Raw genomic sequence first — 23,438 nt, forward strand, 5'->3', positions numbered from 1 at the left:
TCTCTGATCTCCTCTTGTCCTCCCCTTCTTTTACACACCTCTTGGTGGCTCCTTGCTTACAGTCCCGTTTACTCCAACCAATAACGCTCCCCAGCACCTTGGCGGCTTCTTTCTCATCTGCAGCCCGGGCTCCCCAGCTCTCCTCAGCTTGCTCACGGCCCCGCCCTTCAATCTTGTATGCGGGCTCCGGCCCCTTGCGCTCTCGTGTTAGCTGCGCAGGTGATGGCTCCCGAGTGAGCCTGCCGATTGACTCCGGGCGGTGTTGCCCTCAGCCCCCTCGATAGCGCTCCTCTTGCCCGGCTGCTTATGGCCTCTCTCCTCGTACGATATGGCACCCTCAGCTCCTTGTAGCCGCCTCTCTCCTTCATGCATATAATGCCAGCAGCTCCCAGTTAGCTCTCGTCATGCAGTCGGTGGCACTCCCATGCAATGTACTGAGCTGCAGTAGCGCCTCCACTTATCATGCAGTTGGCATCCTCTTTACGTTCAGTTCATGCTGCAGCGTTCAACATCCTAAGGTTATTATGTTTAGAAAAAACTCTTGTTTAGTCTTCATTCACACGTCCTCCTTGACTGCCTTCAATTTCCCGTGTGAACAAAATCCTGAGTCTTGGCTTACCTGTCAACCAAAGCATTGCTTAGTACATCATGTTTCACCAATAGCTCTTGCCCAGCCATGTTGGAGATATTGGATAACCAAAGATCTCGAAATGGTAACACTTCCAACACTAAACTCCTCAAGAACTCATTCTGCTTCCCATAGTGCATCATATTTTAGAATGCATATCAACCACGATAATCTCAAACAGAAAATGTGGCATACGTATTTGCCGAATCATTATTATGCGCGCACAACATGTTAGGCTTAATGTCCCTTCGATTGGCTTTTCCTGTTATCAGTACGTTCCAAAGTGATGAAATTCCAGATGGGATGCCCACCATGAACTTCTTGTGATTCCATGAGAGGACTATATTAAGCATATATATTGACCAAAGCGTTGCCTAGAATAATATGTTAGCATATCCTGTTGTCGATGCACTGTTAAGCTTATCCTTCAAATAGGCCCGATTTGCATCTTGTTCTTCATTTTCCCACTGTGAAAGTGGAGCCGCACGACAACATGAGAGAGAGAGAGAGAGCGAGAGATGAATATCTCACGGGTTTTTTCACTATTAGATCATTTATCCTTGTATGTGTAACAAACTGCTGACGTGTCAAAGCCTAAAGAATGGAGCCAACTTACAAATGTGGCCGGGGAGCCTAAACCCTAAGAAGAACAAGTAACAGAAGAAGTGTCACAAAGTGATGACGTGGTTGCCCGAGAGCAGAAAACCCTAACCCTAACTGCTGAAACCCTAATTTTGGAAACCCTAACCCTAAATCTGCAACAGCGTGGCTGATTTTTGAAAATTGCGCTGGCATGATGACGTGGCAAGCTGTACGGATTTACGTGATTTACGTTGGCAGCTTTTGGCATTGCTTTTTGGACCAGAAGCTTTTGAGTTTGAAAGTTTTCATGTAAACTGCTTTTTGGACCAACAGCTTTTGAGTTTGAAAGCTTTTCATGTAAACTGCTTTTTAGGCCAAGGGCCTTTAAATATGAGGCTGGGGCTCATTCTCTGGCATGCTTCCTGGAGAAGGTGCAAAGTCTGGAGTACCGGCTTGTACTTTGATGATGCAATATAAAGAAATACCGAAAGGGGCGCCAAGGTTTGGGGCCAATACTCTCTGGGGTGGAATTCTGCCACTCCATGTCACGCGTCGTCTCTCTCTCTTTCAATTCAGTTGTTATTGAAGTGGTAAAAGTCTGTTCGGTCTGTTCTTTTCTATTGGCACGTGGTGCCCGCCTTGTGAAAGTGGTATCAGAGCATCAAGCGTGTGGTCCTACAAAAGAGCAGACAGAGCTTTTGGAATTTTATTTGAGGTATCTTCGCCCTCCAACCCGGACTTATTAGACACTCAAACCCTTACTTCATCGCGCATCGGGCGCGCTCTCGTCTCCACCGCACTGTCTTACAGGGCATAAGCCAATTAAGATCACTTGCAAGAGAGGGATCCAAATTTGTTTCAAGTCACTGTTTTTTTTTTCTCAGAAGCAGTGCCATGCTGATGTTGATGTCTACAGCTACCAAGCAGCATACTCCAAGTACTTGGCAAGCTTTCAAGAAAATTTATGCCCGAAGTTATATGGTTTCTGACATCTTCCTTCGGAGTGCAACTTCTGGCAGAGTGGGGTATCCTGAAATGCTTGCCATGGAAACCCTAGCAGATTATAACTTGGAATTTCTCGATATCTCCGAGTAGATGTCTCTTCACAAGCAGGAGATCCAGTGTGATTGCTATCTTGGGACTACCATCGCCGCCAAAGAAACACTGTTTGTCCAAGAGCTGACGGACCATGCTATGCTCGGCTACGACCTCATGGAAGGAACCTCACCCTATTTTTTGCTGCAGTTTTCAAGATGGAAAGTCAGTCGACTTTTCGAGCTCGACTGATGTCGAGATTGCTTTTTAAGTTTGAGTTCTATTTGATCTTGTTTGGTGATCCTGTTTGGAATCTGTTTGAATGGATGGTATCTGTTTTGAATCTGTTTTGGTGCCAATTTGAAATGTTACTCTGGTTTCATTACTGGTTTCATTGATTGGTGATTTTTACTCCCGGGTGGAGAAGTGAGAAATACTGTTTTGGTATTGAACCTCGGAACGACGCAGGCCGATGCCTGGGGAGCGTTTCATTGTATGCTAGAAAACCTCCGAACGACGCAGGCCGATGCTTGGGGAGCGTTTGGTTGTATGCTTGAACCTCCGAGCGACACAAACTGTGGTCTGGGGAGCGTCTGGTTGTACAGTCCTCTGAGCTCATGGCCCGGACCTTTTTAGGTTATTTGCGGGGGGAGTGACGAGGTAGTCGTTGAGTAGCTTCATACCGCAGACTGTTTGTCTCGGGGGAGTGCTCAGCGGCGTTGTTTGTTGTGTCTTGTAACATGCATATGTAAGCATTTGTGTTACATTGTGATGTGCCAATTACTGAATATTCCTAATTGGATGAGATTACCTAGGTATGTAATTTTAGTGCATCAAGACACCCGTGAAAGATCAGTACGGTCTAGGTGTGATGGCTAATTTTACTACGCCGGAATATCAAGAGTTCCGATCTGGACGAAAGGAGAAGCTAACTCCTTGATCAAAAGAGCAGAAAGGAGAAGCTAACTCATTGATCAAAACACCCGAAAGGAGAAGCTAATTCCTTGATCAAAAGAGCAGAAAGGAGAAGCTAACTCCTTAATAAAAAGAGCAAACTGATTGTCCCTCGGAATGACCCTCGAAAATTTTTGAGCTAACTTGAGTTGTTTTGCAGATATGCTGTAATCGAGGACGATCACTCTCTTTGAAGAAGGGGAGATGTAACAAACTGCTGACGTGTCAAAGCCTAAAGAATGGAGCCAACTTATAGATGTGGCCGGGGAGCCTAAACCCTAAGAAGAACAAGTAACAGAAGAAGTGTCACAAAGTGATGACGTGGTTTTCCGAGAGCAGAAAACCCTAACCCTAACTGCTGAAACCCTAATTCTGAAAACCCTAACCCTAAAACCTGCAAACCCTAATTCTGGAAACCCTAACCCTAAAACTGCAACAGCGTGGCTGATTTCCGAAAATTGCGTTGGCATGATGACGTGGCAGGCTGTACGGATTTCCGTGATTTACGTTGGCAATTTTTGGCATTGCTTTTTGGACCAGAAGCTTTTGAGTTTGAAAGTTTTTCATGTAAACTGCTTTTTGGACCAACAGCTTTTGAGTTTGAAAGCTTTTCATGTAAACTGCTTTTTAGGCCAAGGGCCTTTAAATATGAGGCTGGGGCTCATTCTCTGGCATGCTTCCTGGAGAAGGTGCGAAGTCTGGAGTACCGGCTTGTACTTTGATGATGCAATATAAAGAAATACCAAAAGGGGCGCCAAGGTTTGGGGCCAATACTCTCTGGGGTGGAATTCTGCCACTCCATGTTGCATGTCGTCTCTCTCTCTCTCAATTCAGTTGTTATTGAAGTGTTAAAAGTCTGTTCGGTCTGTTCTTTTCTATTGGCACGTGGTGCCCGCCTTGTGAAAGTATGCCTATGGGCCTGTAATTTTGATTACGTAATACAAAAGGAAACCAAGCCTCAGAGAGAGAGAGAGAGAGAGAGAGAGAGAGAGAGAGAGAGAGAGACCACAAAATAGCCCTTGGGAGCCAAAACTGTAGTTGCTGAAATACGTGCTATCTGTGCCCTTAAATAGTTCTTCTCAACACCTGGAAAAGGAGGGTATGCCGAGACCTCTTCCTGCCATGTACAAAACCAACTGCAATTACAAGCTTGAATAGGCTAGATAGAACAGAAATACACATTGCCAGTGCCAAGCAATGTTGAGTAAATTAGCAGAGATAAGTAAATATTCCCTTATGAAACTAAGTCACATTCTTAACATGGTTGTACATCCAACACGGGTGATTCAAGTATGTACTCAAAAGCAATCTTGCAATTAACTACAGCAAATAGCAATACCAACTCCATATCCATGTCTTTTACATGTTCAAACAACAATTTCAAGATTTATGAAAAGCAGTACATTAAGGTTGCCTGTCAAAAACTTTCTTATCACTCTTGCTGTCTGGATCTGCAAAGGTGTAACATCCTGTAGTTGAATAAAAGGTTCTCCTAATCTGCTACAAACCCAATAAGCAAAAACATTGGTCCCCTGTTTTTCTTGTGGGACAGCCTCAATAGGCCTGCCAAACTCTGTATGTTTTGTCTCCTCTCCTGCTTCTATTTGATCATCATTTTCTTGTTTGTTGGTTTCAAAGACATAATAGTTTCTGTAGAGAGATGATTATTGTTTGTTAAGCTTTTAAAAAATCTTGTGTACCTACTTAGAAACTTATCTTTTGTATACTAAAATTGTTGAGAACATACCCATGTAGCCCAAAAAACTTTCCAAAAAATCTCAGTTTGGAAATTCCAGGCTTAGTACTAAGTTGTCTCAAAGCCAATACAATGTAATAGCTTTCTGTTCGTCCAACACCAACACCCACTGCCTCAAAGTAGGTACTCTCATTCAAGAAGTCGGCGACCTCAGCATTTGTTTCACCATTAGTTGCCTCTTCTTGAGCACTTTCTTCAGCATCCGGATCCGGTGGAAGTTTTGTAGCAAGGCTGTTAATTTGCAAAACTTAGCAATGGTGAGATATACTAGATCGATACAGGTCTAAATAAAATTGGTGTGGAGAGGTGCACAGACAAATGCTTCACATATGCGTCAAGGTGAGTGTTTGATTTGTGATTAGTATGAGTTTGAGAAATCTGGTACAAATTTAACACACACATGATCTGGTACAAATGGAACCTCAAAAAAGTACTTGCATGAACACAAACACAGAGAGATAAACAGAGCAATGTATATGTACATTGTGACAGACATCCAAGCAGCCATTGAGAAAGGAGGGAATTCTCTAAATTCTTGAATGAGCAATGTCAGACACTACTGTACTTCACACGAAGTTTGATGCTCAATAAACAGGTCTTACAATCAGCATTGAGCAACTACAACCTCTACACAATAGCAGAACCTGACATCTACATTGCCCTACGAATGTTTGCAAAATCTATAAGAGATCAACCTTCTCAGCAAAATGGGAATTAACCAAATTTAATCCATCGGCATATCTCGAGCGGGTGCATCTCAAAAAATGTTAGTGTACAACGTGCATCCAAAACGAGGGGTATTTTAATTCATAAAGTTTATTTTATATTATTATATTAGATTACTCATAGATAGGGTTTTTTAATAGGAGATTAGCAAAAAAAACGTAAGTTTAAGAGGAACAAGGGGTCATTTTAATGCCTCACAACAGGTAAGCACAAGGGGCAAAGTTACTTGGAACGCGAACGGGGGGCTCCGGAACAGGGAGGGGGAGACCATAACGGGAACGCCGGAACGGTCCACTAAAAAACGCTGAAACCAGCCTCAAAACAGCCTATAAGTTTCAACATGTCGCTTGTGCGCGTTACTAGCATACTTACCCGGAACGCGGAACGGGAACGGCGACGGGATCCCCGCGGAACGGGGGAACGGCTAGGGGACCGGAACGGGAACGGCGCGGAACGGGAGGTATAAAAAACACCCAAATAGTGCATTTTTTAGCTCCTTGTGTTTAAATACAAGGAGTATTAGAGTGCTTTGACTCTAATACTCACAAAAAACTCGTTTTGAAGACCATTCAACCTTGCTATGACTAGAGAGAGAGAGAGAGAGAGAGAGAGAGAGAGAGAGATTTGAGAGAGTGGGAGGGAGAGGAAGAGAGCTTGAAGGCTTGAAGCCTTGAGCCTTGAGAGAGTGAGTCTTGAGAGGGAGAGATCTTGAGAGTGTGAGAGGGAGAGAGCTTGAGCCTTGAGGATTAGCTTGTGGAGAGAAAGGGGGAGGGGGGTGCATTTTGAGTCCTTGAGGCCTTGCACATTTCAAAAAGAAGCCCAAACATTTACTTCAATTTTTTCAATTTTTGCCAAGTTTGTTTGTAGCCGTTGGCTGTTCCAGGGGCGTTCCGGAACATTCCAGAACGGCCGTTCCGGTTTGTACTAGCCACCCGGAACGTCAGACGTTCCGGGACGTTTCAGAACGTTCGCGAAGGGAACTGCCCCCCGGAACGCCGGAACGGGGGCTAGGGGGCGTTCCCCAGTAACTCTGGTTACTAGTTCCGGATGTAAATTGTGATGAGACATCTCATACCATACTAAGCGCATCACAAATAACATCATCTAGGAAGTGCAAAGATTGAAGAGTTCAATAGACATAAGATGGAGCAAAATGACCATGACTATACGTTCAAGCGTGGCTTATAAGGCCAGCCAAGGCGCTACAAAAAGGTGAGCACTGAGAACTCAAAGAAAAGATAAGAGTCAAGGCTCAAACGTCAAGACTAGCCACTGAGGACTCAAAAGCTCCAGCCAAAATGGAAACATGTCAAGGCTCAAGGACCACAAGAGTCATAGCCTACCAGTCTATAGTGGTGGCGTGGAGATCATGGATGTCATCCCAATCCTCATCCGCAACAGGCTCGTCCGCATCATCCACCCCATGCAAAACTCATGTAGTTTGATCTATGAGGATGTTTCGAGGGTCCTTGTATTTATAATAGATTTGGTTTTAATCGCATTAAAGAGGACAATTTCTGATGATGCAGTGTGTAGGGTCACTTAGTCCTGAAAAAGAGGTGCTGACCTTTAGTACATTTCTGTTGGTCATGGTAGTCCCCCACCCCTTTAGTAGCAAAGCCTTGGCACAACATGGCATGTTGCAGAGAGACTAAATGCTTTAGAAACCTTATTTAATTGCCTTTTTAAGGACCTGCTTTTCACTCATTTTTTAGGTAGCCTGCATGCAAGAGAGTGTTTTAGACAGAACAATAATATGTACCGAGAGGTTCCTGAGGAGCCCCTCGCTTGCAAGCCGTTAAGTTTCCCCTTGGCAATTCAATGGGTATGATTATCAGTGCTTTTACTATTTACCTGTGAGCAGATTGAATACGATGCTTATCATTGTTCATTTGCAAGACCTCCCTCTTACTAGCATTGTAGAGGACAAAAGTTCTTAGAGGAGGAAACGGTGCCACCCGAGGCACAAAAGAGCCTTTGTGGCTTTATGATCAGTTTTAAATGCAAATCTTTACATACAGTCAGATGCATAGCACACAGAAAAAAGTTATTGATATACACATTAAGAGTGTTCTTATTATGCATCGGTGCATGTGTGCTTTCATCATGACCACATGATCTGGAAGTTCATCTCGTGAATACATTCATTTTTTTGGTTTCCAATTGCAAGGGCTTAGTTCATGGAGGTAGACTGGCAGGCCTAAGCCACACTTCTTGGACTTTCTTTATTTTTTGAGGTAGTTGTAGTATAATTGCATTAGATATAGTGAGTTTGCAATGTGTTGTCTTGGTTATGTGCAGTAAGCAGTGCATGGGTATTGCTTTAGGGAGGTGTGGTTTAAATGTTACAGGGTTAGGAACGAGGCTTTTTATGTTTATAAATCATCGTCAGATTCACTCTGTTATTATGGAGACCAACATGTCTTGAATAACATATGTTCGAGTTTTAGTGAAGTGCAGTATGTCACAAACTGCTGACATGTCAAGCCATTGAAGAACGGAGCCAACCTTCAAATCCCGGCCAAGGGGCCAAAATCCTAGGAAGCAGAAGCAGCAGATTTCTGCAATTCACGCTGGCCTGCGTACATGGCAGATTGTACGGATTTCGCGCTGGCATGCTAACGTGTCAGCCTGTACAGATTTCACGCTGGCATGCTGACGTGGCAGCATGTGCGGATTTCTGCGATTTGCGCTACTGACGTGGCAGTTCTACGGATTTCCGTAAATCATGCTGGTAGCTTTTGGGCATCTGCTTTTGGACCATATGCTTTTGAGTTTCAAGGCTTTTCATATAAACTGTTTTAAATGGCCAAGGGCCTTTGAATATGAGGCTAGGGCTCATTCTCTGGCACGCTTCAGTGAGAAGGTGCAGAGTGTGGAGTACCGGTTTGTACTGTGTTGATGCAATATAAAGAAATATCAAAAGGGGCGCCAAGGTTTGGGGCCAATACTCTCTGGGGTGGAGCTCCGTGTCGTGTCTGCTCTCTCTCTCTCTTTCAGTTTAGCTGTTATTAAAGTGCTAAAAATATGTTCAGTCTGTTCTTTTCTATGGGCACGTGGTGCCCGACACCCGTCTTGTGACAATGGTATAAGAGCATCAGGCGTGTGCTTTTCTAAAAGCATACCGGTCCTAAAAAAGAGTAGACAAAGCAAACCGGCGCTTCCAAAGTCTATTGGAATCTTATTTGAAGTATCTTCGGTCCCGACCCCGGACTCATTAGTCACTGCCACCCTTACTTCATCGCGCATCGGGCACGCTCCCATCTTCACCGCTCATGTCTTACAAGGCATAAGCCATAAAGATCACTTGCAAGAGAAGGATCCAAGATTTGTTTCAAGCTGCTGTTTTTCTCAGAGGCAGCGCCATGCAGTGGTGGAAGTCTATAGCTACCAAGCCGCACACCCCAAGGACTTGGCAAGCTTTCAAGAAAATTTTTGCCTGAAGTTATATGGTTTCTAACATCATCCTTCAGAGTGCAACTTCTACCAGAGTGGGGTATACTGAAACGCTTGCCATGGAAACCCTAGCAGTTCATAACTTGAAATTTCTCAACATCTCTCAATAGGTGTCTCTTTTTTAGTTAAAAACCTTGGAGCTCCAGTGTGATTGCTATGTCTTGGGACTACCATCGCGGCCACAAGAACACTGTTTGTCCTAGAGTTGATGGACCATACTGTGGTTGGCTACAACCTTATGGAAGGAGCCTAACCCTAAATTTTTTTTTTGTGCAGGTTTCAGGATGGAAAGTCAGTCGACTTTTCGAGCTCGACTGATGTCGAGATTGCTTTTTAAGTTTGAATTTTATCTGAGAATTTCTTTGAGAGCTTGTTTGGTGATCCTGTTTGGAATCTGTTTGAAATGGATGGTATCTGTTTTGAACCTGTCTTGGTGCCGATTTAAATTGTTTGACTCTGGTTTTAATATTGGTTTCCATGATTGGTGATTTTACTCCCGGGTGGAGTAGTGAGAAATGTTGTTTTGGTATTGTTTGACCTCGGAATGACGCAGACGGGATGTCTGGTGAGCGTTTCGTTGTATGCTTAAAAACCTTGGAACGACGCAGATGGGATGTCTGGGGAGCGTTCCGTTGTATGCTTGAAAACCTCCAAATGACGCCGACGGGATGTCTGGGGAGCGTTTGGTGGTATGCTTGAACCTCCAAGCGATGCAGGCTACGGTCTAAGGAGTGTTTGGTTGTACAATCCTCTGAGCTCATGGCCCGGACCTTTTTAGGTTATTTGCGGGGGGAGTGACGAGGTAGTCGTTGAGTAGCTTCATACCGTAGACCGTTTGTCTCGAGGGAGTGCTCAGTGGCGTTGTTCGTTGTGTCTTGTAACATGCATATGTGTGCATTTTTGCATTGTGATGTGCCAACCACTGAATATTCCTAATTGGATGAGATTGCCCGGGTATGTAAATTTAGTGCATCAAGACACCCGTGGAAGATCAGTACGATCTGTGTGCATTTGTGTTGCATTGTGATGTGCCAACCACTGAATATTCCTAATTGGATGAGATTGCCCGGGTATGTAATTTTAGTACATCAAGACACCCGTGGAAGATCAGTACGGTCTCGGTGTGATGGCTAATTTTACTACACCGGAATATCAAGAGTTACGATCTAGATGAAAGGAGAAGCCAACTCCTCGATCAAAAGACTCGAAAAGAGAAGCCAACTCCTTGATCAATAGAGCCGAAAGGAGAAGCCAACTTCTTAACAAAAAAGAGAAAACTGATTGCCCTCGGAATGACGCTCGGAAATTTTTGAGCTAACTTGAGTTGTTTTGCTGATATGCTGTAATCGCGGATGATTACTTTTTTTCAAGAAGGGGGGATGTCACAAACTGTTGACGTGTCAAGCCATTGAAGAACGGAGCCAATCTTCATATCCCGGCCAAGGGGCCAAGACCCTAAGAAGCAAAAGCAGCAAGTTCTCGCAATTCATGTTGGCCTGCTTACGTGGCAGATTGTACGGATTCTATGCTGCCATGTCCTGTACGGATTTCCACGATTTACGATGTTGATGTTGCAGTTGTAAGGATTTTCGTAAATCACGTTGGCAGCTTTTGGGAATCTGCTTTTGGACCAGATGCTTTTGAGTTTGAAGGCTTTTCATATAAATTGCTTTTAATGGCCAAGGGCCTTTAAATATGAGGCTAGGGCTCGTTCTCTGGCAGGCTTCAGTGAAAAAGTGCAGAGCGTGGAGTACTGGTTTGTATTGTGTTGATGCAATATAAAGAAATACCGAAAGGGGCACCAAGGTTTGGAGCCAATACTCTCTAGGGTGGAATTCTGCCACTCCATGTCGCGTGTGCTCTCTCTCTCTTTCAGTTCAAGTGCTAAAAGTCTGTTTAGTTTGTTCGTTTCTATTGGCACGTGGCGCCTATCTTGTGATATAGTGAGTAGTAGTACTTTTGTAAGAACATATATCTAGATGTAGAAAGAACAGAGAGGCACTTATAAGAAACCATCTATATCATGTGCACTCAAATGGTATTAAAAAACCCCTTGTCATAGTACAGGGAACTGGTGGAAAGGCCCCTTGCCGTATTGAAACAGCGTTCCAACCGGTTCACATTGCTGAAACGGTGACGGAAACGCCAAAATGTTCCGGAACCGCAACTGGAACCGGAACGTAATAGCGGAACAGGCTCACCCCTCACTCCTCACTTGACCATATCCCTCACTCTCAAGCTTGAAGCCTCTCTCACCCTCTCTCTCAAGCTTGAAGCCACAAGCTCTCAAGCTCCATCCCTCTCTCAAGGCTCAAGCCTCAAGCTCCATCCCTCCATCGGACATCCCTCTATCTCGAGTCTCAAGGCTCAAGCCTCAAGCGCCATCGATATGGCACAATCTTCCGCATCACATGTAAGGTGCAACGGAATGAATGTTTGAATTTTGCTCAAGATGAGTGCTCCGAACTGTGCTCAAGGTTCCTTTTGTTCTTATGGAAGGGAGAGCCTTCCGTTCTTAATGAGAGAGTGCAATGATCACAAACAAAGTGAATGGACACTGTGCGTGCAAGTGTATGAGAGAGAGAGAGAGAGAAGAGAATACGACACCACAGATGTCGTAAAACCCTTCTCCGAAGGCCCCACTCTCGTCGGCGAGAGTGGTCTACTATTGATTGCGCAAACTGGTACAAATTGAATGCATGTGACTGATGCAAGTCTAGGCTAGATCGATGACGACGACGGGGATGGCGAGACCGATCTAAGGGCTGAAATCTGATGCTTCCTATCTGCTGTCCAAAAACGCTAATGGCTGAATTCTGTCGTTGATTCACTTCTGTCCCAAAAACGTTGAGGGCTGAAATGTTCTGGCATCAAAAACGCTGATATGGGCTGGTCCTTGCGGGCTGAAATCTACTGGTCTTTAGAGCTGGAAACTACTGGTCTTTAGGGCTGAAATCTGCTGGTCTTCATCTACTAAAAATCGCCATGGCTGAGGCTGCAAATCTGGAAACGCTAGGGCTTCTGAAAACGCCAGGGCTGCAAAGCCTTCTTGGAGGAAAAACGCTAGCAGACTGGGATGGTCTGGCAACGGTTACTTGCTGAAAACGCTACTGGCTGATGTCTCCAAGTGCTAGATCATTGTTGATGAAAAACGCTAGGAGATGGGGAATCTTGCTTGGAGGGCAAACGCCACCAAGGGAGGTTCTTGCTGAGAAGTTGCCTGTTGAGCGATGGTGCTCCTGCTGCCTCTTCTGCCAATTAGTGCTAGTTTAGGTTTGCTTATATACAAACTTACTCGATTTACCCTACCTACTTTCCAACAAAAGTCACTTAAATTAATAAGTGAAAAATGTCAAAATTAGGAAAAATAGGCTAAATGCACTAGAAAATTCCCCTGAAGGATTCTGATGGATTTTGATGGGAATGCTTATGATCATGCTGTGTGCAACCGGAGGATATGCATCTACACTAAGTGCCTGGGCATGCACGGTCTACGAACAGACTCACAAAAGTGCAAGAACACTTCTAAATCTAGACTGACTGGACTGACTGAACCCTTGTCGTGTTGTAGCTTGTCCACGGGACACATAGGGTTGGATGTATCACGTGACATCCCCTTCTTTTCAAAGTGAGGTACTGGTACCAAACTGTATGGCATCGAGGGAGATCGCCAATAGCATTGAGAATCCTGGAAGGGACTCGTCGCCGACCCACTCTGATGTGTGGGTCGTACGGTACTTGAACTTCATAAAGGTCTGCAACGCTTGCTTCTTTGGGCCGCGCCGAAAGCGACACAAAGTCTTTTGGCTCCTTCAATGCTTCAACTTTGTCGAGAGTCGTGTTCCTTTCTCCTTCAAGAATCTCCATGGATCAAAATTCCTGAGACCATTTCCAACACAAAACCATGAACATACCTATTCCATGTAAAGTGATTGGAAAAAATCATGTTGTCCTAATAGGCTGTGCATGCAATGTAGACGAACAAAGAGATGGAGTTTCAAACCGTTCACCACACACACGCAAACAATGAGATCGAATCTTTCTCTTATAATCTGAAGCAATAAACTGTGGCAATTCACATACTATCATGTGCTCTTTCTACGACTGTCGTGCCAAGGAAGAGACATGGAATGTGACTTCCTTAAATGCATACTTTTCAACTTTTCATGAAAAATCCGCATACATTCGTACTCATTCATGAGTGAAACGTGCTCAATGTACAATATGTCATGCCTAAGAAAAGGGATCACATAAAGAGCTTACTAAAATACAGGAAACGATCACGAATGAAACACTCGTACAATGCGTACGTACTAATCATGCGAACACATAATACTTCCTGTGAGGGTTCTTTGGACCTATGCTCGAGAGCCAAGATCGGTTCTTCCTGAAGGGGTCCTTTGGACCTAGGCTCGAGAGCCGAGATCGATCCTTCGTGATTGACCGTCTCTGCAATGAGGTTAGCTTCACTAGAGAAAGTATCAAATAACACATCATCCTTCTTGTGAACAATCACATCTTCTTCATGCAACTCATCATGCTTGTGAGAAATCACATCTTGATCATGCTCATCATTAACATCCAGATCATCATGCTTATCATTGTCATTCAAATCATCATCATGCAAATCATGTGTGTCATGCTTTGGAGAAGAAGAGACTGAGAGAGTCTCCTTTCCCTGAATCTGTTCAATCTTCGCCTGCACATTTGCAATGAGAGAGGGAGAATGAACAACTTCCTCTCCACGAATGACAATGGGAGAGTCACTTTTGGCATTCAAAGTGAACGTATTTTCCGCCCAATCAATGAGAGGGTTATACTCACGAAACCATCGAATGCCCAATATCATAACACATCCTGAGAGAGGAGAGACAAAAAAAATTCTACACAAAGCAGCTTGTTGAGCTGCAAACAACACACCAAGACACTCTTTCGTGATGAGAGAGTCCATACCGGGAGCGAAGCCAAAGACCTCGAGAGGAGATTTCTGACTAACCTCTAGGCGGGCTCTCTCAACAAGAGAGGGACTGATCACATCATGCATACTACCAGGGTCAAACAATATGACAAAACGCTGCCCCATCATATGACCACAACATTCAATGAGAGGGTCAAGAGAAACTTGGGGCACACTCATGTTATCATTAATTGCATTGACAAAGGAAGTGGGTTCTGTGGATTCTTTAGATTCATTAGAGTCAAGCTTAGGACATGTTCTTTTTATGTGACCCTTAATGTAGCAATGAAAACAACGACCTTCATTAGAATAAGTGCTTTGCTCTTCCGACGTGATGTATCCTCCTAAAATTCCTTGTGCTACCTTTTCATATGGAGTGAGCTTAGGTTTAGCAATTGTGTTAGCCTTACCCTTAGGTTCATTGAAAGAATTCTTTTCTAAGAGACTATTGGAAGATTGGTTAGAAGAGCTACCACTCTTACCATTCTTACCGTTCTGAGGGTTCTGAGAAGTCTGCAAGGTACTTGTGGAAGTCTTGTTCTCCTTAGGCTTTCCCTTGTTGCTTCATCTCCTGTGCGAGAGCAATCGCTACCGCCTTGTTGAGATCGATTGGATCGAAGACTTCTACATCAAACTTGATATAGTCATCTAACCCAAAAAGGAATGCCTCTTTGCGCTCATCATCCGACTTGCGTAATTGGGTACCTAGCTGCAAAACACGATTAAAGAAAGGCATAACCGGCATACCATTTTGCTTGAGAGCGCGCCAATCATCCTTCAATCGTGCGAGGTACTGAGGTGGCATAAACCGCACCTTGAGCTTGTCTTGGAAATCAGCACAATTGAAGGAAAGGGGTGTGAATTCATCGGCTTCCTCTAGGTGCGTGGCTAACTTTGCCTCTTGCCATGCGTGGTACCAACTGATGGCATCACCGGTGAGGTACATAGCTGTCGTCAAAACCTTGCTATTCCTTGTCTTCTTAGTTGTCGCAAAATAAGCATTAAATTGATGCAACCAAGAATGAATAACCGTAGCATCCATCTTATCATCATACTTACTCAAAGTCAACTTCTCTGTGACTGGGTTGTTGGAGTCCGCATCCCGGCCTGCGCCACTTGAGGAACTACCAACATCTTTGGATGGTTTAGATTTCGAGGCAAGAACTTGTCGAACTAATTCTTGAGTGCGGAGTTCTCTTTGAGCCTCCCAATCGGCCTCCAAGGCCGCTCGTCTTGCTTCAGCTTCCTCCTGTCTTTGTGCTTTTCTTTCTTCTCGTTCATCGCGCTCACATTCCAAGGCAATGTGAGTCGCTTCTTGTGATATGGCAATTCTTTCGTTTCTTTCTTCGTGCTCGCAGTCCTTGGCTTCCTGTCGTTCTGCTTTTCTTTCTAGTTGTGCCAACGCAACTCGATTCGTTTCTTGTTGTTGTGCCATCATCGACTTGACCATTGCCTCCATAGAATTTGGTACAACTCGTGGCGTAGATGGGGAAGAGGGAGGGTCGGGAAAGCCTCGTGGTGGGGAAAACTCTTCTTCGCCACTCCCATGCTCACCACCTGTATGCGAAGTATCCATTCCGCTTTGGGTGATGACCATGCACTATGATCTTTGGTTCTTAAGTTCACGAGGAACTTGGGTTCTTGTGGGTCTTGGGTTCTTGGGGGTCTTGGGTTCTTAAGTTCACGAGGAACTTGGGTTCTTGTGGGTCTTGGGTTCTTGGGTTCTTGATTCTTGACTTTGTGAGGTTCTTGAGGTTCTTCTTTCGCTTGCAATATGTGTTAGAGAAGGATCTTCTCTTCACCCGAGTTCTGCTCTTTTTCACGGGCACACCCCTTGGCGGCCTTGCGCTCACACCAAGGTTGCTTTTTCCCACCTCACGTCGATTGGTCGGCCGCTAAGTGCACGGTCCGCTCTCGAAAAGAGGCACAAGGGGAGGCTGGACAAGCCCTTCTTTCCTGGGATTCCTGTCACTCTTCAAAAACACGATTAGGAATCGACACGCCCAAGCGAACTTGAGTTCGTGCGACCGCAATAAGCAAAAAAAATCCTTGTGATTCTTGTGGTTCTTACAAAACACTGCCAAAGCTCTGATACCAATGTAAGGTGCAACGGAATGAATGTTTGAACTTTGTTCAAGATGAGTGCTCCGAACTGTGCTCAAGGTTCCTTTTGTTCTTATGGAAGGGAGAGCCTTCCGCCGTTCTTAATGAGAGAGTGCAATGATCACAAACAAAGTGAATGGACACTGTGCGTGCAAGTGTATGAGAGAGAGAGAGAGAGAGAGAGAAGAGAATACGACACCGGAGACGTCGTAAAACCCTCCTCCGAAGGCCCCACTCTCGTCAGCGAGAGTGGTCTCCTATTGATTGCACAAATTGGTACAAACTAAATGCATGTGACTGATGCAAGTCTAGGCTAGATCGATGACGACAACGGGGATGGCGAGACCGATCTAAGGTCTGGAATCTGATGCTTCCTATCTGCTGTCCAAAAACGCTAATGGCTGAATTCTGTCGCTGATTCGCTGCTGTCCCAAAAACGCTGAGGGCTGAAATGTTCTGGCACCAAAAACGCTGATATGGGCTGGTCCTTGCGGGCTGAAATCTACTGGTCTTTAGGGTTGGAAAATGCTGGTCTTTAGCGCTGAAATCTGCTGGTCTTCATCTGCTGAAAATCGCCATGGCTGAGGCTGCAAATTTGGAAACACTAGGGCTTCTCAAAAACGCTAGGGCTGCAAAGCCTTCTTGGAGGAAAACGCTAGCAGACTGGGATGGTCTGGCGACGGTTACTTGCTGAAAACGCTACTAGCTGATGTCTTCAAGCGCTAGATCATTGTTGATGAAAAACGCTAGGAGATGGGGGATCTTGCATGGAGGGAAAACGCCACCAAGGGAGGTTCTTGCTGAGAAGTTGCCTGTTGAGCGATGGTGCTCCTGCTGCCTCTTCTGCCAATAGGTGCTAGTCTAGGTTTGCTTATATACAAACTTACTCAATTTGCCCTACCTACTTTCCAACAAAAGTCACTTAAATTAATAAGTGAAAAATGTCAAAAATAGGGAAATAGGCTAAATGCACTGGAAAATTCCCTGAAGGATTCTGATGGGAATGCTTATGATCATGCTGTGTGCAACCGGAGGATATGCATCTACACTAAGTGCCTGGGCATGCACGGTCTGCGAACAAACTCACAAAAGTGCGAGAACACTTTTAAATCTAGACTAACTGGACTGACTGAACCCTTGTCGTGCTGAAGCTTGTCCACGAACACATAGGGTTGGATGTGTCACGTGACATCACATGAAGGTCCCTCGGGTGTTACGAGGGGCAAGAAGGATGAGCCTTCATGGTGGGATGAGGTGCATTCCAAAGTCTTGGGCAAAGACGGCGGTGCAAGATCATGGACGTGCAAACTCTATGGCTTTCACCACAAATCCGAGACAAGCAAGGTTCGAGCACACCTCCTCCACATGGTGGGGGATCAATTAAGGCATTGCAAGAATGTGACGGCCAAGAAGAAGGAGCTTGAGATCAAAGATGCCATTATGAGAACCAAAGCAAATGATCGACCCAAGAGGCAAGCCATTGACCCCAATCACTTGGTTTTTCCTTCTTCTACCACTCATTCGCCTTCTTCTGTTGGAGGTAGTAGTGCGGCTGCTCAAACGTCATTTCAAACGACTTCACCCTCTCTTCCCATCCATCGTCAACGAACTCTAGATGCGTCATGGGATCCAAAAAAGGAGGATGTGGATGCCTCCGTTGCTCGCTTCTTTTATCACGAACATATCCCTTTCATAAAGGCTTGGTAAGTTCCAAGTTCTCATGCATAATATGTTCATAACTAGTATGTCCATTGTCCATTCAACATCGTCTTGACTCTTGAGTCTTACGGTCAAAGTACTTCAAGGCCATGTGTACAAGGATTGGGGAATACGGGCCACGCTACGTGCCACCTACTTCAAAGGGCCTCCATACTACTATTCTTGATAAAGAGAAGGTTGTTGTGAAGATGACAGCCGTAATCATGAAGCGACAATGGGCCACGTATGGAGTGACACTCGTTACAGATGGATGAAGCGACACTAGGAGGAGATCCATTCATGGGCTTGTGGCTTATTGCAAGGGAGAGATATACTTTTCCCACTCACATGATTCCATAGAAATAGGGAAATCCGCCGACGTGCTTGCAAGAGAGTGGGCATCCGCCATAGAGATCATTGGTCCAGAGGTGGTGTTGCAGCTTGTCACCGATGGGGAGCCATCAAAATGGGTAGCCGACGCCATTTTGGTGGGAATGTATCCCTGCATCAAAGTGTCATTTTGTATGGCGCATTGCCTTAACAACCTTTTGAAGGATATAGGGCGTCTACCTTGGATAGAGCCACTCATTACAAATGCACCCAAGCTAGTGTCCTTCATTAACAATCACAATCTCCTTCGTGCTACATTCTTGAAGGGGTCAGAGGGCAAGGTTCTCTTGAAGTATTGTGAGACCCACTTTGCCGACAACTACCTAATAATTCATCGCCTATGCGAATGTCAAGAGTGTAGTGCGGCAAAACCTCATCATTACAGAGTAAACATCCTCATTCTACGCAAGTTCAATCGCTCGCAGGGATCTTATGTGCAGGCAAGTCAAAGGATCTCTAGTTTTGGAAGTCATTGAAGACTATAGACAAAATGGTGCAGCCTGTACTCCACTTGCTTCGAGTAGTTGATGGCATACAACCTTGCATTGGCAAGGTGTATGAGGCCAGGGATACAATTGAGCTAGATGCAGATAGGTTTGAGGAGATCAGCCAGCTTTGTTGGAGTAGATGGGACTCCTATGCTTCCCCTCTCCATGGTGCGGCTTTTGTGCCGGATCCAGAGTTTCAAGGTGCAGGACAAGAGCATGAGGGAAGGTGAACAAGCAATGGAACGAGGTCTTGAGCATGTTTCACCCTGATTGAGAAGAACGCCGCAAAATCAAGGATCAACTTGCTATGTATAGGGATATTCGAGGATCATTTGGGCTTGCCGATGTCACAAACAGGTGACGTGACACGTCCCCGGACATAAGCACTCACACACCCTGCGACAGAAAGGCCACATGGCAGCAGTACAAGCCCCGAAAAACGCGCCGACAAGCTGACGTGGCAGTGCCGTACAGATCTCCGCAAATTCTGCTGACATGCTGATGTGGTAGTGTATGGAATTCTGTGATTTTCGCTGATAGGCCGTACGGAAATTACATGGGCTGATTTTGGCAGCTTTTATTACAGTTGCTTTTGAGTTTAAACTCATTTTGGGGCTCTGCTTTTGGGCATCCCTTGTAAGAATAAATAAGCCTCAAGGGCTGACTTCTCTAGGCATCTGGACGTAGAGACTGAGAGTAAGCACCCGCGGGCTCTTGTACTTTGCACACAGATTAATATAAATAGAAATACCGAAAGGGGCGCCAGTCTTTGGGGCCAATACCTCTTGGGACGGAACTACGCCGGGGGCCGTGTCGTTTTCTTGTGAAATGTTTTGAAGTGAATCTCTACTTTGTCGCGGTAGAATCTCTTCTTGGGGTGTCCAAGTTTGTTACAATGGTATCAGAGAGCGGCCAATATCTCTTCTACCGAGAAATCCGATCCTTTTCTCCCGACACTTATGGATTCCAACAAGAATCAGTCGACTTCATCTGCATCTGTTGATGCGGGAGATCACGAAGAAGATTCAACCGAATTAACAGAGGAAGAGTACAGGCCACCTCGGCCTACTTAATACGAACTTCAAGAGATGGAACGTCGACAGTAGGTTGACGAGTGCACGAAACAGATGATTATATTTGCGAAGGACCCGAAGTTTGCAAAATTTTTGTCTCGGCAATCCATTGCAGAAGTGCACAGTCAGTGGGGCAGAAGGCCACATAGCCGCCAATAAAACCGGCACTCAAGAAACCTACTTCTCCGAGGATGTTTACAGAACAAGAACTGCAAGAGGTGGTTCAGACCCTGATCATTCAACTTTTGGACGCGAACAATCAATCCCAAAAGCAAGTGAAAAAGCGCAAGAAGGGGACTGACTAACCTAGTTATTTGGGCCATCAATCTTCTTTTGCATCTACAAGAAAGCAGAAGAAGCGTGTACGCTTTGAAGGACTACCCAGTTCTTCTTCTGACAGTTCTTCTAGCTCTTCTGACTCGAGTGAGGAGGACAGAAAAGGCAAAAAGCAAAGCTTTGGAAAGGGCAAGGAAAAGGCAAAGAAACCCAGACTTCGCCCAGTTTTTGACAGTTCTACAGAGGAGTCATCCTCTGACAGTTCGCACTCCGATGACCATATGTTTTATGCAAAGAAGAAGCATCTTTACAGAGCCAACCAATATGACTTCCTCGAAGACAAAAGCAAGAAAGCAAAAGAATTTAAAGAAGGTGGACAGCCGATAAAATTTGAATCCTTTTCTGGATTCCGAGATGCTCCGAGGGCTTTGGCCTTCATCCAGCAATTTGACATAGCCTTCTCTGAAGGGCATTACTCCGAGCACTCCAAGATTAGGAGGGTTGCATCTTTTCTTAAAGGAAATGCTCGAACATGGTGGTCCACTCTTCTTCTGAGGAAGGAAGCTCCAGTCAAGTGGTTGAAATTCAAAAGGCTCTTTATTTCTTCTTGGCTGACCAGAGTGTACGAACGGGATATACGAACCGCTTGGAACCATCTTCGGATGACCAAGGGAGATTCTTTGGACGCTTATTGCGAGAGATTTTGAGACTCTTTTCTACCAACCTCTTCATTTAAGAAGGTCTCCTTTAAGGAACAGATTGAGCGGTTTTGTTGCGGACTCCCTACAGAGATCCGAGACTACTCCCTTGAACAAAAGTCAAATTCTATTCAAGAATTAATGGGTCATGCGAAACGGGGTCTCTTGATACATTCGGGAAATTTGACTTACCCCACTGATGAGATCTTAACTCAAAGAACCCGACAGACCTCCAACAATGAAAGTAGAAAGAAAAAGAGTTCCCAAGAAAAGGAGAAGGATACACGACCCCGGCTCACTCTTCGAGAAAGGGCCAATTATATTAAAGAGGGGAAGTGTTTTGGTTGCGGGGAACATGGGCACATCTCCGCAAAGTGCCCGAAAAAGGCACAACAAGAACAGACTAAAGATAGGCTAGAGAGTTCTAGAGCAGCAGAGGAACGTTGCAAAAAAGGCAAGATGAAATCAGGATTGTTACCGAATTGCATGAGTACTGATCCAAGCCTGATTGATGAAAGTACAGAACTTTGCCGAGCTTGGGGCAAAGTGAAAGATCAAGAAGCCCTGAATTTCTTCGATGGGCCAACTTCATTTCACCTGAATTGGTGGCGCGGCTCGAGATTACACCCGACAGGAGGGACCACCAGCAGAGGCAGTTTTAGCGGCACCCGGACGGGACATAGCCATTACACCTATCATTGGTAAACTTCGGTTGCATTGTCAGGGTATTTAGGGCACGAGGACTTCTACATAATACCCTTGGAAGGTTGTGACGTCCACCTAGGAGTCCCTTGGTACCATAAGAACAATGCCGTGGTCGACTATCGGGCAAAGAAAGAGACATTGACAAATGAAGAGAGCCGAAAAATTGTACTTGATGTAAAACTGAAGGGCGAGTCCATCGGTCATTTCCAAACTAATGATATCCAATCTCTTTGTTTACTCGATCTATTTGAAAGAGTTAAATGATGAACTCAAAACGAACATGTCTAAACTTGATAAAGAACACCAGGATTGATTTAAAAAGCGGATATCATCAGATCCGAATCGCGCTGGGAAATGTCTACAAGACAACCTTTCGGACGAGCTTCGGTTTGTATGAATATTTGGTGATGCCTTTTGGCCTTACCAATGCTCCAATGACTTTCAACCGAATGATGGATAGGATTTTCAAAGAGTATAAATCATTTGTCGGCACTTTCTTTGATGACATTATAGTCTTCTCCAAGGATGAAGCAGAACATAGACACCATCTGCTACAAGTCTTTCTGGCATTGCGAGATCACAAGCTAGTTATCGATGCCAAAAAGAGTGAATCTTTCTTGCCAAAGATACACTTTTTGGGACACATCGTCTCGGAGTACAGATGGACCCTGCCAAGATTGAGACTATACGTGATTGGCTAGATTTGAAGAATGTTCATGAAGTTAGAAGCTTCTTGGGCTTGTGTTCTTACTACTGGCGGTTCATTCGAAAGTTTGTAGAGGTAGCTTCCCCTTTGCACATTCTGACACAAAAAGGAGTCCCGTTCTCGTGGGGACCCACAGTGGTGACTGCCTTTCAAACATTGAAAGAGAAACTGACTACTGGACCAGTATTGACTTTGCTGGATTTGCAAAACCCATTTGAAGTATATTGTGATGCCTTTGGTTGTAGTCTGGGAGCGGTCTTAATGCAAGAAGGCCATGTGATTGCCTATGAAAGCCGATTGTTTTCAAGGCCAGAATTGACAACACAGATTTATGAGAAAGAGCTTTTGGCAGTGATCCGTGCTCTTACTCAGTGGCGACATTACCTACTTGAAGCCGATTTCACGGTCTTCACTGATCATCAGAGTTTACACTACTTCTTGTCACAGAAGTAGCTTTCGAAAAGCACATACGGTTGGCTAACATCTTGTCACAGTTTCACTTCCAGATTGTCCATGTACAGGGATATAAAAACTTGGTGGCAGATGCTTTGTTCGGAAGCCGCTAGTCTTGGCTATTACCGCGATTCATCATAGAAGCTTCGAGGACATGGTTGATCAGTACGCCACAGATCCGGATTTTTCGGATGTATTCACTCGAATACAGTAAGTAGTGTTACCATATACATGTGGTGGTGATGTGTGTGAACACACTAGGACCGCTGAGGCATTTTTCCCTCTTTAGAAGGTTTTTTCCCCCGAGCATTGTATATACGCCCATCACTCTAGGGCTATCTATCTTTCCATTGCACACTAAGTAACATACTCTCTATTGTGTGCCTTGAGCTTCCTTCGTCTTCTCCAAGTTGTGTGAATTTCTCTGCAACCCTAATTCAAAGAATTGGTATCAAAGCAGGTTACGTCCTTCCCAGCTTAGTCCCCAGCTGCTCCAGCACACACCTGCTCACTTTCTCCGATTACATTGAGGTTTGGCGAGCGTTCGCATGTCGACAAATATTTTGGGTGGGCTTGTAGAGCTCAGTTTGCTCATATTTCTGATTCGGGCTCATTTCGGCCTCCGTTTCCACTACAGGCAGGTCTACATTGGCAATTTCGTCGTTTTGTGCAGAATTTGTCAGTGTCGTTTTCTGCATAAAAGGTGCCTTACAGTCTTCTACGGTTTGTGCTATATAGCACATGTTGTTCCCAC

General features: G+C 44.9%; 1 protein-coding gene across 2 annotated transcripts in view; it reads right to left on the bottom strand.

The window, feature by feature from the left end:
* Window positions 1–23,438, bottom strand: part of LOC147461662 (flagellar radial spoke protein 4-like) — a 61,869-nt gene that overhangs the window by 30,493 nt on the left and 7,938 nt on the right. Inside the window, exons 3-5 of one of the 2 annotated variants that reach the window (XM_086509149.1) lie at window positions 4,947–5,186; window positions 4,603–4,849; window positions 4,206–4,316 (exon numbers count right to left, since the gene is read on the bottom strand). In XM_086509149.1, the coding sequence (XP_086365275.1) occupies window positions 4,206–4,316; window positions 4,603–4,849; window positions 4,947–5,186 (598 nt within the window). The remainder of the gene's footprint in view (window positions 1–4,205; window positions 4,317–4,602; window positions 4,850–4,946; window positions 5,187–23,438) is intronic. The other variant, XM_086509150.1, reaches the window with a different exon arrangement.

The sequence above is a fragment of the Adiantum capillus-veneris genome, chromosome 3 (assembly GCF_014529385.1).
Source record: "Adiantum capillus-veneris isolate H3 chromosome 3, ASM1452938v2, whole genome shotgun sequence".
Classification (NCBI taxonomy): domain Eukaryota; kingdom Viridiplantae; phylum Streptophyta; class Polypodiopsida; order Polypodiales; family Pteridaceae; genus Adiantum; species Adiantum capillus-veneris.